Genomic DNA, 18,297 nt, shown 5'->3' on the forward strand with positions numbered 1-18,297 from the left:
TTTTTCCTGCAAAAACGTTTTCTCCTCATTTTCCAGGTACCGTGTGAATAACGAAAGCTATCATCTGTTCATTTCATCAAACTTCCTCATCAAACCATAGCCAATTTTACAGTCGAAAGAGAGATACAGGAAAGGGAGATTACAGAGATTGTTCAAAGGGAGATTAGAGGATTTGTGCAGGTTAATAACGATTTTATATAATTTATACATTTATTTAGTTTTTTACCGTGAACATTTTATATAACTTATCCATTTATTTAGTTTTGTATTATATTTTGGATTGAATATATGTTACATAGAAAAACACTGATACAGAAAATTTGTTGCTGATTGTTATGAATACGATTAAGAATATGGAGAGGCAAGTTTGCCTTAGAATATGGAAGAGCCCAGTTTGCTCATTTCAAGATATTGAGGTAAATTTATTGTATCGTATTGTTTATTTATTTTGATGTGTGTATTAGTACATTCTAATTTATGTATTATAAAACTATTAAATCAGGAAATGAACGTGATGATTAGAAGATATGGGATGTGCAGAGGAAGAAGTAGAGCCTCATATTGGAATGAGTTTGATTCAGTGATAGTGGTGAAGATTACAAACGGTATGGTAACAAAAAGGATTTGAAGCAATGACGTACGTCAAAGAAAGGCGAAGATAGAGAGATGAGATATGTGACAGTGGCATGTTCTGTTCTAGAAAGGAGAGATGTAGTCCAGAAATAACCTTGAAAAAACAACCTGTTGCCAAAACAGATTGTAAGAGTCGGATTAGTGCAGCTTTGAATGGTGAATGCAAATGGGAAATTAAATCAGTTGTACTTGAACAACCATGATCTTAAAGTCGACAAAAGAAGATATTTTAAGGTTAACCGAACGATACAACCTATGTGAAAAGGCGACTTGAAGTTAATGATGTGGCTGGGATTAGACCATGTAAGATTTTCAGTCATGTTCAGTTGAGGCAGGAGGTGTAGAGAATTGAGTTTCTGAAAAAGACTGTAGGAACACATTGAAAAGTGAGAAAGTTACGACTTGGAGTTGGAGATGCTTCCCAGTACTGAGATTTTAGGAAATGCAAAAGGAGAATTCAAATTTCTGTACTGATTGATGTAGATGAAGAGAGTCGATTACAGAATAGTTATGGGTTGATGTAGATGTAGGGGTGCATTAAAGAATTCGGTGATGTTATCACCTTCGACACAACGTATCTGACGAACAAGTATGACATGCCATTTGCGTTTTGTGGGGGTTGATCATCATGGACATTCAACGTTGTTAGGTTGTGGGTTAATTTCTCATGAGGACACTGAGACATTTGTATGGCTATTTCGTTCTTGGCTGAATGCATGGATGTCACTCCTAGGAATAATCACTGATCAAGATAAGGCCATGCAAAATGCAATGAGATTGTTTTCCCTGGTACAAGACATAGGTGGTGTTGTGGCATATAATGAAGAAACTGCTTGAAAAGTTAAGGGGGTATAAGAGAATATGAACTATCAAGTTAAGTTGCAAAATGTTGTTTATGATTCCTTTACGCGTGAGAGAGTTCGAAGAGTGGTGGAACCAATTTGTTGATGTGCACAACCTTCACGATAATGCATGGTTATGTGGATTGTACAAGAAGAGTACGAGGGTGCTTGCATTTCTTAAAGATACTTTCTGGGCAGGTATGTCTACTACCAACGTAGTGAAAGTATGCATGCATTTTTTGATGGGTGTCAATTCCAAAACCACTTTGAAACAATTTGTGGAACAATATGATAATGCATTGCGAGCTAAAGTGGAAAAAGAAAGGGAGGCTGATTTTAGATCTTTAAATCTTGGATACCATGCATAACTAATTACCCCATTGAGAAACAATTTCAAAGTGCATACACAACTGCAAAGTTTAAAGGCTTCAAGATGAGATTGCCGGGAAGATTATTGTGAGTTAACTTTTCTGAAAAAATGTGATTCATGCGAGGAGTTTCAAGTTTGGGAAGAGTTTGGTTTGGAGATAATAGTCACTGTGTTCCTCAGTAGTTATCTTTGATGAAAGTTCGTGTGATATTCGTTGTACTTGTCATTTGTTGAGTCAGTAGGGGATTTATGCAGACATGCCATTATTGTGTGATTCTAAAAGGGTTTCACACGTTCCGGAAAAAGTACATTTTACGGCGTTGGAGGAAGAATGTGAATAGATGTCATAGAAAATTAAGGTCAGTTATAATAGGTGGAGCACAACATTGAAGGACAACGTTTTGATAAGTTGTCTAATTAATGCTGACAGTAGCGGATCTGGCATCAACAAATGAGGAAGATATAATATGATGACGGAGTTTATGATTGACATGAGGAAACAGTTGGAGCAAAAGGAAAGTGAGGGAGGGGTTGGTACAACAGTGAACATCTCTTCTAGAACGGTTTGACTAGTCAAGATGGGGACATCCCCTAAAGAGGGGAATACCCTAATCATTTGTCCACAGGCAGCTCGTAGCAAAGGTCGTCCTCCATGTAGAAAAAGCAGTCGAGATTGAAGAAATTGTACGTAGGGTTAAAAGAAAAAATTCAAAAGCAAAGATTGGTATGATTATACATTATTTCAGTAATTTTTTTGAAACATTATTTACTAATTTGAAGTTTAGAATATGACTTGATATTAATGTGTTATGATACTTTTTAGGAAAAGGATCATCGGTAACAGCGACAATAGGAACAGTTTCTTTCATGTCTTCCGTGGCCGAGCGGAAACTCAAGTGTTGTCAAATGATGTTGTACTACACAAGTATGTGTTATATACTTGTATAACTGTAATTGCTTAAGTTTTCATATCTGTGTGCTAAATTGTGGTTGTTAAACAATGACAGATGTCCACTGGTCCGGTTCCAAATCTCGCAGGACAAAGTAGTTTCTATACTGGACAGGAGATTTGTAAATGATGAACATGTCTCGTTGGGAGATGTTTGATATTTTTGCCAAGTTGAAGCATATAGAATTGTATTTGGTATAAATTTTCATGCTTTGTTTAATTTCTACCGAATGCAGTTGAGTTGTATGCTTAACAATTGTATTTTTTGTATTTTCATTGATTGTGTAGGATAGTGAATTCATGATAATGACGTTAAGTATATGGCATTTTGGATAGCATTTCTTTTAGATTTGAATTTTTATGTTTTGGTAGTCTAGTATTACATATACATATACATGAAAAGAGTTGTAGACAGTGTTATAAACAAAAGACAAATCTATTATAAACAAAAGACAGCTTTATTTATAAACAAACTACAATCTTTATTATAACATCGCTCAAATCAATATTTATAAACAAAAGGGAAAAATCTTCATCATGGTGCAGGGGGTGGAGGTTGACAGGGTAAGGAGGCTATTGAGAAGTTTTCATCATGTTGAAAATCTTTGTCATGCGGTCTCCAATGATGTCAACTGTTCTTCAATTCTTGATGCAAAAGTGTTGAAATCACTTTGCAGTTCTGCATTTTGCCTCTCAGTTCGTGAAAAATGCTCTTCTTGAAACTTTCCATCCGCTCAAATCTGCTTTCTATTTCCTGTAAAGTATGAGAACCCATATCTTCTACATTCTCAGATGGTCCAGGTTCAGTACCTATTCTTCTTCTTTTGCGCACAAAACTTGTCCTTCGTAACCCCTTCTTGAATACTGACACCTTCTTGAACCGTTGCATCTCCCTCGATTTCATCCCTAATAGATACCATTGTCCTACCACATTCTTTTTAATCAAACCCATTCTATCAATGTCACATCCCCCGCACATTATTGTAGAAAACGTAATCTTATTTTTTGCATCATCAGGGTGATCTCAATATTCAACTTCTCCACATATTAACGTAACCAGCATCCCAATATATTTCTCCTTTCTCTGCAGGATCTTCCCAACTTCTTAATCAATAACTTTGCTGAATTAACTTGCCTCCCTGCTACTGCTGCTCCATGAACAATAAATCCTTAACCGTCACATTTCATTTGTCTCTTTCTACCATTAAAGTGAAAGTCAATTATCTATGAAATACTCCATAGCAGGATTCTGTAACTTTGTAGATTTACACCTATGTGGATGGTAAGTCCCTATTCCGGAAACATCAACCAAGCTTGCTGGAATCCCAGTTTCTAGGTACGTTTTCCAAACCTTCACAATCAATCCTATCCAGGTTGCTAATCTTGGGTGTCACTACAAAGTTCTGATTTTAATTTAAAGAACATTGTATACGCTGAAACTCATCACTGTCTGTCTCTACAATCCAAACTACCAAAAAACTCATATATCAAAGCCTATATCCATCATATTCATACTGACTAAACGGTCCCATTTCAAATGATTAATCCAACCATTGATTTCATCACCTAAACCAAACTTGTTAGAGTCCTAAATCCAAACTTCTTCCAAGGCAATCTCTTTTCGACATGTCCTCGTATTGTTTTTTATGTCGCCAATCTCGAAATTGAAGTGAGATGAGGATGTGCCTTGAGGAACGGTTGTATTTTTTGCCCCATCATTTTCTGCTTTCTTCTAAAACCTGTATCATTAAAAATCGTCATCATAATCTGCCAAAGACACATAGCCAAATTAAACTGTTGTTCAAATAAAATCCATGTGGATGAATGCCAGAAAGCTTACTACTGGAAATGAAAAGTATTGTTGATCTCTGGATTGATGAATAGTCGAAAATTATGTACAACATTCTAAAAAATATGTTTTCTTGGTTCTCTGAACATGATATGTGAAAAACATACAACTGGGATGAATCTTAAATATTCAAACAATCACAACACAGTTTGCTTCTGAATTATCCCTTTTTATTAGCTCCGACAGTTACTGTGTGCAAATAGATAAGGATTAATACAGTATATTCTACATTTTACAATATTGTGCTGCTGATTTTTTTTGTTAATTTGAATAGTACCTTAAGAGATGTCAAACACATAGCTTAAATTGAAGCTAACATGCAGGTTCAACTAGTCATCAATTTAACTAGTCATCAGTTTCTGTAGATCAATGAGCTGTGTAGTCAGGGAAATTCAGGGATGCAATGCGCATTTTTTAGGAAACAAAACAAAAGGGTATCCCTATAACAAATCGACCTACATGAATTTAATGGATGGACTAATCAAAAAGCAAAAAAGCGAAACAAAAGCTGACGATAGTAGTTAATCTTCTTGGCATCAAATGAGAGCAGTTTGACATAGATTCAGCTGCTATTGAACACAAAAGGTAAGTTTTTTTTTTTTTTTTTCCAGAAGTTTTTTTTATAAAGATCCTACCAACTTGCAATTCCCCTTTGTGTGATGCTGTTTGTGGCATTTCATAACCCGTGATAAACATAACGCATAAAACATTCTATCAACAATCAAGATTATGAATATCAATACAACCAACAAAAGACAGCTTCATTCACCCATCAACAACTCACAAAAGCAAAATCCTCTCACCAATGTAGCTCAAAAATCACCAGAACTACATATATATATCCACAATAATCAAGCAAACATTCTCTGTACAACTTAAAACAAAACCCAAAACACCATACTCAATTAATCCATTAGGTTGACCTGACAAATTAATCCATTCTCACCAATGTACATTATCTTGATTATTTTTCATAGAAAGCAAATGAGAACAACACAACATTGAAGCCGGATACTGGAAGGTCTAGGCTTGTTCCATATCGTGGTATTCTTATCCTTGTTTTTTCGATCAAAGTGTCTAAATTGTGCCTAAAATCAATTTATACATAGCCTAAAACCAATTTTCTTTCACGGTAGTTACACAAACTTTTTGTGAATAAACTCCATTTATCTTTATCAATGGCAGAACACTTCTATTCATAATCACACAAAACAATCCCACCAAATTGACTGGATTTATCTCATCAACTCAACTCCATTCAACACATTCATCCAACCAAAAAAAAAAAACATTTCAAAAAAAAAAAAAACTTGAAAAAGGAAAGTGTTTAATTACCAGGAGAGAAGAAGCGCGAGAGTCCAGAAGAAAAAACGCGAAGACGAAGAAGACACAGATGGAAGGCGAAGAAGATGGCAATGGCTGCTGTGTTAAAAATTTGAAACTTCCCCCAAATGTTTTAACCTAAAACGCGAGAATTTTTTTTTTTAAAAAAAATTTAATAACATTATGGACGAGCGTCCATACGAGTTGGACGGCCTACAAAGTTAGGACAACGTCCAGTGTTTAAAAAATATTTTTTTTAAGAATTAATTTTGGACGGGTGTCCAAAAATACGGACGCCTGTCCAAAATAAGGGCGGCCATCACAAATTGGTGGAGGCGTCCTATGGAAATTTTTTTTTTCATATTTGGGCGAAGGACGGGCGTCATTATTTGGGACGCCCGTCCAAAATTAAGGACAGTGTCCATAATGGATGGACGGCCGTCCAAGCTTTTACAAATTTTTTTATTTATTTTAATAGGTCCATATTTGGGACGCCCGTCCAAAATGGATGGACGGCCGTCCCTAAACTTTACAACTTTTTATTTATTTTAATATGGACGGGCATCATATTATATGGACGGCCGTCCTCGTATACGGATGCACCATATTGATGGACGGGCGGCATGTGAGTGACGGCCGTCCAAATTTGATGGACGGCCGTTCACTAGAAAAAATTATAAAGAAAGGGAGAAAGCGTTCCGCGCGGCCGGTACAAAAATTCGGTGCAAAAATTCGGTGTCTGTAGTGTTATTGTTGTGAGATTAAGTGTCAAAGATGGATAGATGCTCTTCGTCGTCGGCATCTTTGTCGTAGATCTAAGCGAATTTCTTCTTTTTATTTTTATTTTTTTCTATTTTGTTCAGTCTCTCTCTGATTTAGTTAAGATGCGGAGAAGCAAAGGGCGAAAAAACGAGCATGTGAATGTGATTGTGAGTGAATGGTCTTTGTTAGGAAATTAATCAAGTTTAATTAGGTTTTTGATGTCCAATATGTGTTATTAATCCGTTATGGCTGAAAAAGTAGGGCTACGTAGAGCCTTGTCAGCTAAGTGGTCCTGCAGTCATCCCGACACAAACCACGTCATGTGTTGACTGAAGCGGCATGTCCTATCAGACAGTGGGTGTGCACAAATTGATGAAAGGCTAGAGATAGGTCCACGTATCCATCCCTGCACACGTAAGTAAGTCACTGAGTAAGGGAACAACGAGACACAAGGAAGGATTTGCACGGCAATTTGACCCACTCACCAGATTTAGTAATCATATATCTTAACTCATCCCACTATAAATAGATGGTTTCTCTCGTTTATAGAATTAGCTAATTTTCTTTAGAATAGCACATACTCTCTCCTCTCTCTCTCTCTTAACTCATCCCACTATAAATAGAGGGTTTCTCCCCGTTTATAGGATTGGCTAATTTCTCTTTAGAATAGCACATCTCTCTCTCTCTCCTCTTCTCTCCAGATTTATAATCATTATCTTAACTCATCCCACTATAAATAGGGTTCTCCCGTTTATAGGATTAGCTAATTTCTCTTTAGATAGCACATACTCTTCTCATCCTCCTCTATCTCTCTTCTCACTATCTCTCTCTCTCTCTCTCTCCCTCTCTTATAATCACTTGTAAATCAGCTCGCTGAACGCGACTTGATCTCGTATATTAATATAATACCAGTGGACATAGGATTTGTTTACTTAAGCATCCGAACCACTTTAAACATTGTTCTCCATGTTTTACTCATTTCAATCCCCCATACACGTGTGTCTTCTGAGTCAGCTCAGCATTTTCCTCTGGAATAGCACATATACTCTCTCTCTCTCTCTCTCTCTCTCTCTCTTGTAATCACTTGTAAATCAGCTCGCTGAACGCGACCTGATCTCATATATTAATATAATACCAATGGATGTAGGATTCGCTTACTTAAACATCCGAACCACTTTAAACGTTGTTCTCCATCTTTTACTCATTTCAATCTCCTATACACGTATGTCTTCTGAGTCAGCTCAGTATTTCTCACATGTATTTATTTGGTGCCAAAATCACGCATCAACAAATACTAAAAAGACATCAATAACTAATTACATTAAGGTGAATTTTGCAGAAGCCAAAAAAGTAGTCGATAGACATTTAATGTGAAATTGTGAATGAATGTGAATTACATTAAGGTGAATTTTGTAGAAGCCAAAAAACGTAGTTGATAGACATTTAATGTGAAATTGTGAATGAATGTGAATGTGAAAGTTTGGGTTGATGTGAATGTGAAGGGACATCCACCATGTGGATGTAAAGGGATATATTGATATGTAAATGACAATATTTGTTGTCAATGTGAAACAGATATTAATCAATAAAGTTATTAATATTATCATTAATAACAAACAACATCAAACATCAATTATATGAAAAAATATATATATCATCAAATCCAAGTCATTGATCTACGCTACATCATCACCAATAACATCTAGCCAAATGTCAAGAATTCAAATCATCACCAATCACATATAGCTAAGTATCGAACAATTTGCCTACGTTTAATGTTGTTTCTGGGCTCTGTTGTAACCACTATTTTTGGGCTACTGTGGTGAAGAATTGATCAACCTAAATAACTTGAATAAAAATTTTAGAGAATTCAGTTCAGTCAAGAATTGTTCTAGGCCTTGTGCTTCCATATATAATTTGCTTGTTCATTTAAATGTTTTAATTAAATTGATAAAGTTTCAATAAAATTCTGTATCCAAGATCTGATAGCCCTGAAAATACTAGTTAAAATATTGGTTGATAGTTTTGAAAAAGATGTTGAGATTCTGGAGCCAAGAGAGAGGTGGTAGAAGTTTTCTGTAAGTGGGAGATTCAACTCTTTTATTTTGTTTAATATCTTTATTAAAATTCCTCGCTTTACTTGTAGGTTAATAAATAAATTATAGGGTCTAAAAATCCCTTCTCTTTTTGTAAGCACTGCTCTAGACATATTTTAGAACAATATTACAGTTATCGAAAATATATATCGAATTTATACACCAAACAGACGGGACATCATTCGTTTTTTTAAAAGAAAAATTCATAAATGTCACGTTTATTGATACATGAATTTGATATCCATTTTTACCGTATCTTTTTTCTATATTTTACTGGGCTATTGTTTCATGTTTTTCGACTGCTATTTGATTGTTTGTGGGCTACAGTTTCATTGTTGAGCATTGAATTAATGTAGAATATTCTATCAGTAGTGATTTTTAGTCCCCAATTTTTTATAAGTAAACCCTTTCTTCTTGTCGTTAGTAAGCTGTTAGTTGACCATTGGATTTTAACACCAAAATCTTAACGACAGGTTTTGTTATTACTATAAGGGGATTTTTGTTAATTGATTATATTTTAGGGAAATTATTGTTATAAACACTAGTTTAAAAAAGATGAATGTAAGCTGTCACGCTGTTTAAGAACCATTCTGGTGAAAGCTCCAGAAAATTAACCAGGAAAATTAAATTAAACTTGGTGGAATTCCAGGAAGTCTGTTAGACCGGTTCGTCACGGTCAAAAAATTAAACCTAAGTACCGTAGTTAGCGGTAAGCAGGGTTGAATCCACAGAGAGCAAGACTAACGACCTAATGTATATTTGAGTTAACGAAAGAGAAATTGGCAAAATGATTGATTAAAATTAAGGAAACTAATTACTTGCAGGAAATTAAAAGCATTAAATAAATTGCTAACTAAAACACAATATTAAAAGCATTGTCGTTATGGGTTCTGTTTGACTCAAGACCAACTCTCACAATTCCTCTCCTCGCTCCNGAAGGTTTAGAAAATGGTTTAGAGAAATTAACTAAAATTTTACAAAACATAGCATTTGCCAATCAAATAGGAGAGGTAAAAAAATGTCTTGTAGAGGTATATTTCCAATATGAAAATAGGTATGGGAACCCGCAAAGACACGAAATACACAGGGAAGTTGCATCAGAAGAAACAAATGAAGACTTCTACACCTGGAGTGCATTTAATAGGTCGAAGAGGACCCGAAACCGAAGCATAGGCACAACCTCCTCTTCAGAAGCATTAACGGCAACAACGAATATACTGTCCGCCATGCAATCACAGAGTAATGAGCTTCAACAATATTTGGGAACTCCCGAAATATTACCAACATATCCACAAAAAAGAGCCAACTTTGATGTCTTAGAATATTGGAAAACCAGAAAATGTATTTTTCCAGTATTATCAAGACTTGTCTTGGATGTTTTTGCTGTTCCTATCTTAACCGTCTCATCCGAACAAACATTTAGTACAAGTGGAAGAATTTTAAATGAAAGGAGGACTAAACTTTCACAAAAAATGATTGAAGTCCTCACATGTCTTCGAGATTGGGAACGGTCACGTCATCAAGATCAAGACGAGGTTTTCGACGATACTTTAATAAAATTATTTCAATTTTGTAATATAGATGATACGGATGAGGGAGGTCCTAATCAACCCCAAAATTGGTTGTCTTGTAAATTGTAACTTGTAAATTAATTGTCAATTATTACACTCTTTTTTCCTTACCAAGTTTTTGTCCTATTGGGTTTTTCTTGGTGAGGTTTTTAACGAGGCAATAATTATTGTAATTTCTTATTTTATTTTTTGATAAATGAATAAATTTAATTTTTTTATATTACAATTTTAAGGTATTAAAATTGAATCAATATTTGAAATGTTAACAAAAAAAAAAAAAAAAATTAATTTAATTGAATTGAATTATTGGTATTTGAAAAGAAGTTAACTGAAAACAATTATATTTATTCATTTATAAATTGTTAATTATTAATTTGACAAGTTAACTAAACAAAACAAAATAAAATCAAAAATCAAAAATAAAATAAAAAAGGGGGTTAACCCGACCCGGCCCGCCCGTGGCAAGCTGGGCTGGGCCAGCCAATCCCCAAAAAATGGCGAGCCTAACCCGACCTGCCTTTGTTGGCAAGTGGGTTAGGACCAACCCGCCAAAATCAGTAACCTGCCACAAGCGGGGCTGGGCGGGTTACTTTTCCAACACTATTTGTGTGGTCCATAACACTTATCAAATTCATATTCAATGTGCTGGAAAGTTTTATTCTCTTTGATAGGTGTCATTTTGATTTTAGAATAAACTTTATAAAGGTGAGTTCAATAAAGTTATTCCTTGCCACCTGTCCCCTTGCATTGAAGCCCAAGTTTTCTATATATTTGTCTCCTCCAATGCAAGTCTTCTTAAGCCTAATTATTCCTCTGATATTAGGTTTCTTTTGTTTGAATCAGGTTTCATATGCCTTAGATAGGCTTACAAATACATTTGATAAACTTTGTTAATTTGTTTATGTCTAGAATGTGGGCTTTCATTGTTGTTGCTTGATGGAATTTCAAGCTTTTAGAGCTGAAATGCATCTTCATTGATGTATCTTGAGAAGAGCTCAAAGTTGACTAGGTGGTCTTGTGAACGTGGAGCTTGTTATGGTAGTTCGAAGTTCGACTAAAAGGTGGAGTTTGAAACGTTATAAAACCGAGTGTTCTTGCAACTGATGCTTAATTTTAGCTTTGTGATTGAACTATAAATGTTTACCATAATTGATTGGCTTCATCTGGACAAGGTCCCGTGGATGAGGCATGCTGCCGAACCATGTAAAACCCTTAAGTGTTCTTTATTTTGTTTCATGGTTGGTTGTTTTGCAATGATGAAGAATGAACACTAAAATCAACAAACCAACTCATTCCACTTAGGTTTAATTCACTTTGTAAAGGAATTAAATCTTTCAGATGCCAAGTACCCATTAATGCAATTCGATGAAACACATTCGTAACCCAATCAATGTGCTTTAAGTGTGCAGAAAAGAAACAAATAAAACAACACAAACAAATCGTTTACAATTCAAGTCTCAGCTTCAAATACAACAACAAAATCAGAAGCTACAACTCTAGAAATAATCAAATATGAGAATCTCGTAACACCAAATGACCCAAACCTCAAATACGCATGTCCCATTACACAATCACACTTCAAACACAGAACGCATTAATCAAATAAAAGTACATCAACAGAGAGAATGATAAAAAATGACTGATCTGTATAGCAATAACGTCAGGATCAAAATTAGTAACAAACTTAGAGAACTTGAGGATCACATTTCATCGCACACCTCGTAATCACCCAACTCTTTCGTTTCTTTGGTTTTAATTTTCTGAGAAGAGAATAGGTGTTAAAGGATTTGTTGAAGGCGGCATCACTTCCATTGTTGCCACTCAACCTCTCAAACTCGTGCAATAAATAATCAATATATTTGACTCAACGGAAGTTGGAACAAAAATTGACTATTTAAAAATGTTTATAAAGCAACAGAAACTAACATAAGAAAAAGAAGAATAAAACCTTCTAAACAGCTATTCAGTTGATGATTCCTTCGCCATCATACACACCCTGATCCCAAAGCAACTCTCAGATCTATCTGCAAAAATTGACATCAAATGAGATCCACTAATCACCAGTCACGGCAATTAAACATACACAATAACCCAATAAACAAATTGAATAGAGTGAGAGAATACCAATTAATTGTCAGCCCTGCCGCCTGCATGAATGAGTAAACTATCACCGGTCCAACAACTTGGAACCCATGCTTCAGTAAATCCTTGCTTATGGCTTCAGCTTTTGGAGTCCTTAAGGGAACATTTCTTGGGTATCTGTATTTATTAATAACTGGTTTGTAATTTACATAACCCCACATAAAGCTACTGAAGGACCTGCATTTGGACAATGAGGTTAAGTAAGCAACTATTGAGCACTGCAATTGAAAGAGATTGCAGAAAAAGTAAATATATGCTAAGGAATTGGATATTCAAAATTACTTTGATTATGCATTTGGCATTGTCCAGTATGCACCTCACTCTGCTCTCTGCCAACATTATTGCTCTGTCTGATGATATCTCTAAGATCTCTTTCTCCCCCATTTTGGCAACAACCTGAGGATCGAATCCCGCAAAAGCTTCTCTACGTTATCGACCAAATGTTTAGATTTATGATGAAGGTATCTTAAAATATGTAAATTTTAGTTACATTTGAGTAGTGCAAAAGAAGTAGTACCTGAATAATTCTTTCCTTTTCAAGATTTCAATCTAGTTGTAATCCATCAACATACCACACAATGCAAGTAGCTAGAACAGTTGACTGTTTGATGATAATTTTCCATTTAAAAGTTGGCACTGATTTTTCATAATTTATATATTCACTGGATTAAATATTACAACTGACTTACTTGTCATCATAAACTGGAATTCCCCAGGATTCATCATGAAATGCAACATAAACTTTATCTGTATCAAACATTATGTCAATCTCATACATTTTTTTATTAAAATAATAAAATATATCTTTGTTAGTATATATTAATGTCCTCAATTAAGAAGCAATGTACATCTGAAATGAGTAAAGTAGGTGAAGATGTTGATGTTTAATCTGGTTAATTAATGACAGTTTCAAGAATATCCAGATTCAGACTATACACACAGTTTAACATGTAGTATAGTTGTAACAGGAAGGCTTTATTGTAATTTTTCTTTTTATCAACATTTAGTAATAAAATATACATTTTTATCATTATCAACTACCATAATAACCATGATTGAGACAGAGTAGGGAAACAAACATGTGAAAAAGAAGCATAAAACCTTCTAAACAGCTATTCAGTTGATGATTCCTTCGCCACTGTACACACCCTGATCCCAAAGCAACTCTGAGATATATCTGCAAAAATTAACATCAAATGAGATCCATTAATCACCAATCACAGCAATTAAACATACACAATAACTCAATAAACAAATTGAATAGAGTGAGAGAATACCTAAGAGCTGGATTCTTGCTCAGCCTCATCATGCACCTCATAAGTGGATTTCCTAGAGTCCTCAGGCCTTTCATCAGCCCCACCGCCATTCTAATTCAAAACCAAAAACGGAAATTAAAAAAAAAATAAAAAATAAAAAAATAAAAATCTGAACTTGCCACAATTAACATTAAAATTGAATAGAGTGTTGTTTCTCAGCTTCAGCTAGAATGGCCTGTATGACAAATTTTTCAAAAAAGTAGTGTCAAAGTTTAGCTGAACACCCAATTAAAAAAAAAAAAAAAAAAAAAAAAAAAGGTAGCAGAACACATAGGAATCTCTAAACTCCACATAGAGTTCTTACAAAAGAAATGAACCGCATAAACTATTTCACTTTCCCTTAATATTAATCAGTACTTACATTACAACCTGTACACACCACGCAAAGCAGATTATACAAAACATATCATGTAGGCCCATTCATCAACCCTAATTCATAAATCCATACAACATAATAAAAATAATTGGTGTAACTCCATATTGATTGAAGCCAAACTTACGCCTTCTGTACCATTGGAATGGTGTTGGAGTCCACTCAAATCTCTCAAACATACAAAACATATCATGTGCCGCTAACTTTGTCAGTGGTGGTGCAGAGCAGCTTTCAGATCGAATGCGGAGGAATCGGATTCTCGAGAAGAGGCGAAAGAGTTCCAATCAGCCAGCAGAGACGAAGGCTTTTGTCGGTGGCCGTTTGAGTTTGCGGTGCTCGGACCTCCGATGAACCATGCTTGTGCCGTCTTCTGCATTTCTAGCAAGCGTTGTGATTGTGAGATTAAGTGTCAAAGATGGATATGATTGCTCTTCGTCGTAGATCTAAGCGAATTTCTTCTTTTTTATTTTTTATTTTTTTCTATTTTGTTCAGTCTCTCTCTGATTTAGTTAAGATGCGGAGAAGCAAAGGGCGAAAAAACGATGCATGTGAATGTGATTGTGATTGTGAATGGTCTTTGTTTATGGAAATTAATCAAGTTTTAATTAGGTTTTTGATGTCCAATATGTGTTATTAATCCTGTTATGGCTGAAAAAGTAGGTAACTCATACCATAATCTCTAAGACACACTTGAATCTTATTTTAATTAAGTATTGTAATATTGTTTATACTAGAATGTTATAATTAATAAATAATCAACCATAAATTTTAATAATGTTATTTAATAATTATAATAATTTGATTAAGTTTGTGTTAAATTAGTAAATTACTAATGTTTATAATATAATGTCATAATCAATTAAATCATTTATTATGTATGTTATATTAATTAATGATCATACTATAATAGTATAAATAATGTTATAATGATTAAGTAATCATACTATAAATCTATAATTTAATATTTAATTAATTAAATTTCAAATCATTTAATTAATCTACTAATGTTTATAATGGAATGTTAATTGATTAAGTATCATATTACAATATATAAGTAAGTGTATAATTAATTAAATTTTAATCGTTTAATTAAGTAATGTAATAGTATAGTAAACTAATGTTTATAATGTAATGTTATAATTCATACTATTAAGTATTATGTATCATTTAACTATATAATGCTATAATTAAGTAAGTGATCATATAATGTTATAATAATATTAAATTTATTGAGTATTATTTACTATATGTAATGCTTAATTAATGTTTATAATGAAATGTTTTAATAATAGTTATATTAATTAAACTCTATCATTTAAGTATTGTGCTAATGTTTATGTAGTATTAGTATTACTATGTTTAAAACATAATATCATAACTCATAATCAATTAAGTAATCATTTAATTATGTAATGTTATATTAATTATATGATCATACTATAATAGTATAATGTAATGTTATATGAATTAAGTAATCATACTATCATCTATAATTTAATATTATAATTAATAAATTTCAAATCATTTGATTAATATACTAATGTTTATAATGGAATATTATAATTGATTAATAATCATATTAATATATAAGGTAATGTTATAATTAATTAAATTTTTAATCGTTTAATTAAGTAATGTAATAATCTGTAAATTAGTAAATCACTATGTATAATGTAATGTTATAAATTCATACTATTATGTAATATGTAATCATTTAACTATGTAATGCTATAATTAGTAGTGATAATATAAATGTATATATATAAAATTATAATTTAATTGAGTAATTATTTAACTATAATGTAATGCTTTAATGTTTATAAGTAATGTTATAATTAATTAAATTTTCTTATCATTTAATTAATATTATGCAATGTTTATGATGTAATTAGTATTGCTAAGTTTAAACATAATATCTCTAACTCATATCTTAGTAATCATTTAATTATGTAATGTATATTAATTATATGATCATACTATAATAGTATAATGTATGTATAATGAATTAAGTAATCATACTATAAATCTATAATTTTTATATTTAATTAATAAATTTCAAATCATTGATTAATATACTAATGTTTATAATGGAATGTTATAATTGATTAAGTAATTATATTAAATATTAGGTAGGTTTATAATTAATTAAATTTTAATCGTTAATTAAGTAATGTAATAATATATTAAATTAGTAAATTACTAATTTTTAAATGAATGTTATAAATTCATAACTAATTATGTAATTATGTAATCATTTAACTATATAATGCTATAACTAAATAAGTGATCATAATATATAATGTTATAATAATATTATAATTTAATTAAGTAATTATTTAATTAATGTAATGCTTAATTAATGTTTATAATGAAAGTTTATAGGTAATGTTTTAATTAATTAAATTTCTTTCATTTAATTAAGTATTATGCTAATGTTTATGTAGTAATTAGTAATTACTATTATAAATATGACATATCATTAAGTAATATTTAATTATGTAATGTTATAATAATTACATAATCATACTATAATGTATGTTATAGTGAATTAACTATTAAGTAATCATACTATAAATTTTTAATGTAAATATTTTTAATTAAATTTTTAATCATTTAATTAAGTTTTACTAATGTTTATAAAAATGTTATAATTGATTAAGTAATTATACTATAATCTATAACGTAATGCTATAATTAATTAAATTTCTAATTATAAGTCAATTAATTAACTATTAATTATGTTTAAACTTATAAGTCAATTAATTAGTAGTAATCAATTATGTAATGCTATAATTAGTTATACTAAAATCAATTAAGTATGTTATAAAATATAATTAATTAAGTAATTATTTAACTATAATGTAATGTTAAATTGATTAGTATGATATTTAACTAGTAATTAAATTATTATGTTTATCAATTTATCATAAATAATTATAATTACTAATTTATTATAGATATCTTAGAACTTGATAATTGAAGTAAATAACTAAATATATTATTACTCAATCAAATATACTATTTTATTCAAAAATAATTTTTTAATAACATTAAAAATGTAAAACACTTTTAATTGGATCATAATTCCAATTATTCACTTAATTGATCAAAACTTTATATTAATTATTATAATATATTAAAGCTTTTAATATGGTGTAATTTATATTATAAGTACAATTGTATTCGTATATTTATTTAATTATGTTTTTTAAAAATTTAACTTTTTCATTTTAAATTTTTTATATGTAAAATAATAGAAACTCCCACATTATTACATTTAACAAATATCATTATAGTCCAGGTTCCAAAATAGGTTCTAAACAGGTTCCAAAAACAAGTTCCAAAACAGGTTCCAAACAAGGTTCCAAAACAGGTTCCAAAGCAGGTTCCAAATAGTTCCAAAACATGTTCCAAAACATGTTCCAAACAGGTTCCAAACCGGGTACCCCCTACAGGTTCCAAACAGAGTACCCTTTTTATAGGTTCCGGTTCCGGTTCCCGGTTCCTCCACATGCAAGAACCGAACAGAAACCGCACAGTAGCGGTTCCAAAAAATTGGAACCAGAACCATCTGCACAGTGCAGGTTCTGGGTAGGTTCCGGTCGTTCCGGTTCTTACCCGATTCCGGTTCGGTTCTTACCCCGATTCCGGTTCTACCCGCTACCCGTGCTCACCCCTAGGTATAACACTAGTCTGGTATGAATACTTCACTTTGAATTTGCCAATCATTCTCGTTTAAATTTTCAGTGTTAAAAGTGACCACCTTTTATTATGTTGGTTATATGCCTTATCAGTGAGCACCTTTGAGTAAGAGTGATCACAACGTATATGGCAGATTTATTTGGGTAACACATGTTATGCTTCTAGAAACACATGAATTGTTATATTCTTTTGAGATATTTGTGTATAGAGATGGAACAAATAGGTCAGGTTAGGCAGGTCAACCTAACCCAACCCGCATTAAAGAGGGTTCACCCTAGACCGCCAATAAGGCGGGCCGGTTGAACCCAACCCATGCAACCCTTGGGCGGCTGGGTTGCCATATGGCAACCCGACACCCACAGTTGCTAT

At 32.4% G+C, this 18,297-nt stretch overlaps 1 protein-coding gene across 16 annotated transcripts; it reads right to left on the reverse strand.

Moving 5' to 3' along the window:
* Window positions 1–11,738: 11,738 nt before the first annotated feature.
* On the reverse strand, window positions 11,739–14,814 carry LOC116133024. Of its 16 annotated transcripts, none has more exons than XR_004128532.1 (7): window positions 14,354–14,814; window positions 13,815–13,904; window positions 13,639–13,714; window positions 13,227–13,284; window positions 12,820–13,138; window positions 12,520–12,714; window positions 11,739–12,419 (listed from the first exon to the last, which is right to left on the reverse strand). XR_004128532.1 is itself a non-coding variant. In XM_031418788.1 (6 exons), the coding sequence occupies exons 1-5, from the start codon at window positions 14,365–14,367 to the stop codon at window positions 12,683–12,685; spliced, it is 315 nt and encodes a 104-aa protein (XP_031274648.1). In that variant the 5' UTR covers window positions 14,368–14,814; the 3' UTR covers window positions 11,739–12,415; window positions 12,520–12,682. The 16 variants fall into 16 exon arrangements, 2 of the variants coding, with proteins under 2 accessions (XP_031274648.1, XP_031274578.1); XR_004128524.1 differs by having other exon boundaries at window positions 13,617–13,714; XR_004128550.1 differs by having other exon boundaries at window positions 12,820–12,933; window positions 13,055–13,138; window positions 13,227–13,714.
* Between the last annotated feature and the right edge of the window lie 3,483 nt (window positions 14,815–18,297).

This window comes from Pistacia vera, unplaced genomic scaffold (assembly GCF_008641045.1).
Source record: "Pistacia vera cultivar Batoury unplaced genomic scaffold, PisVer_v2 Contig1000, whole genome shotgun sequence".
In the NCBI taxonomy this organism is placed as follows: Eukaryota; Viridiplantae; Streptophyta; class Magnoliopsida; order Sapindales; family Anacardiaceae; genus Pistacia; species Pistacia vera.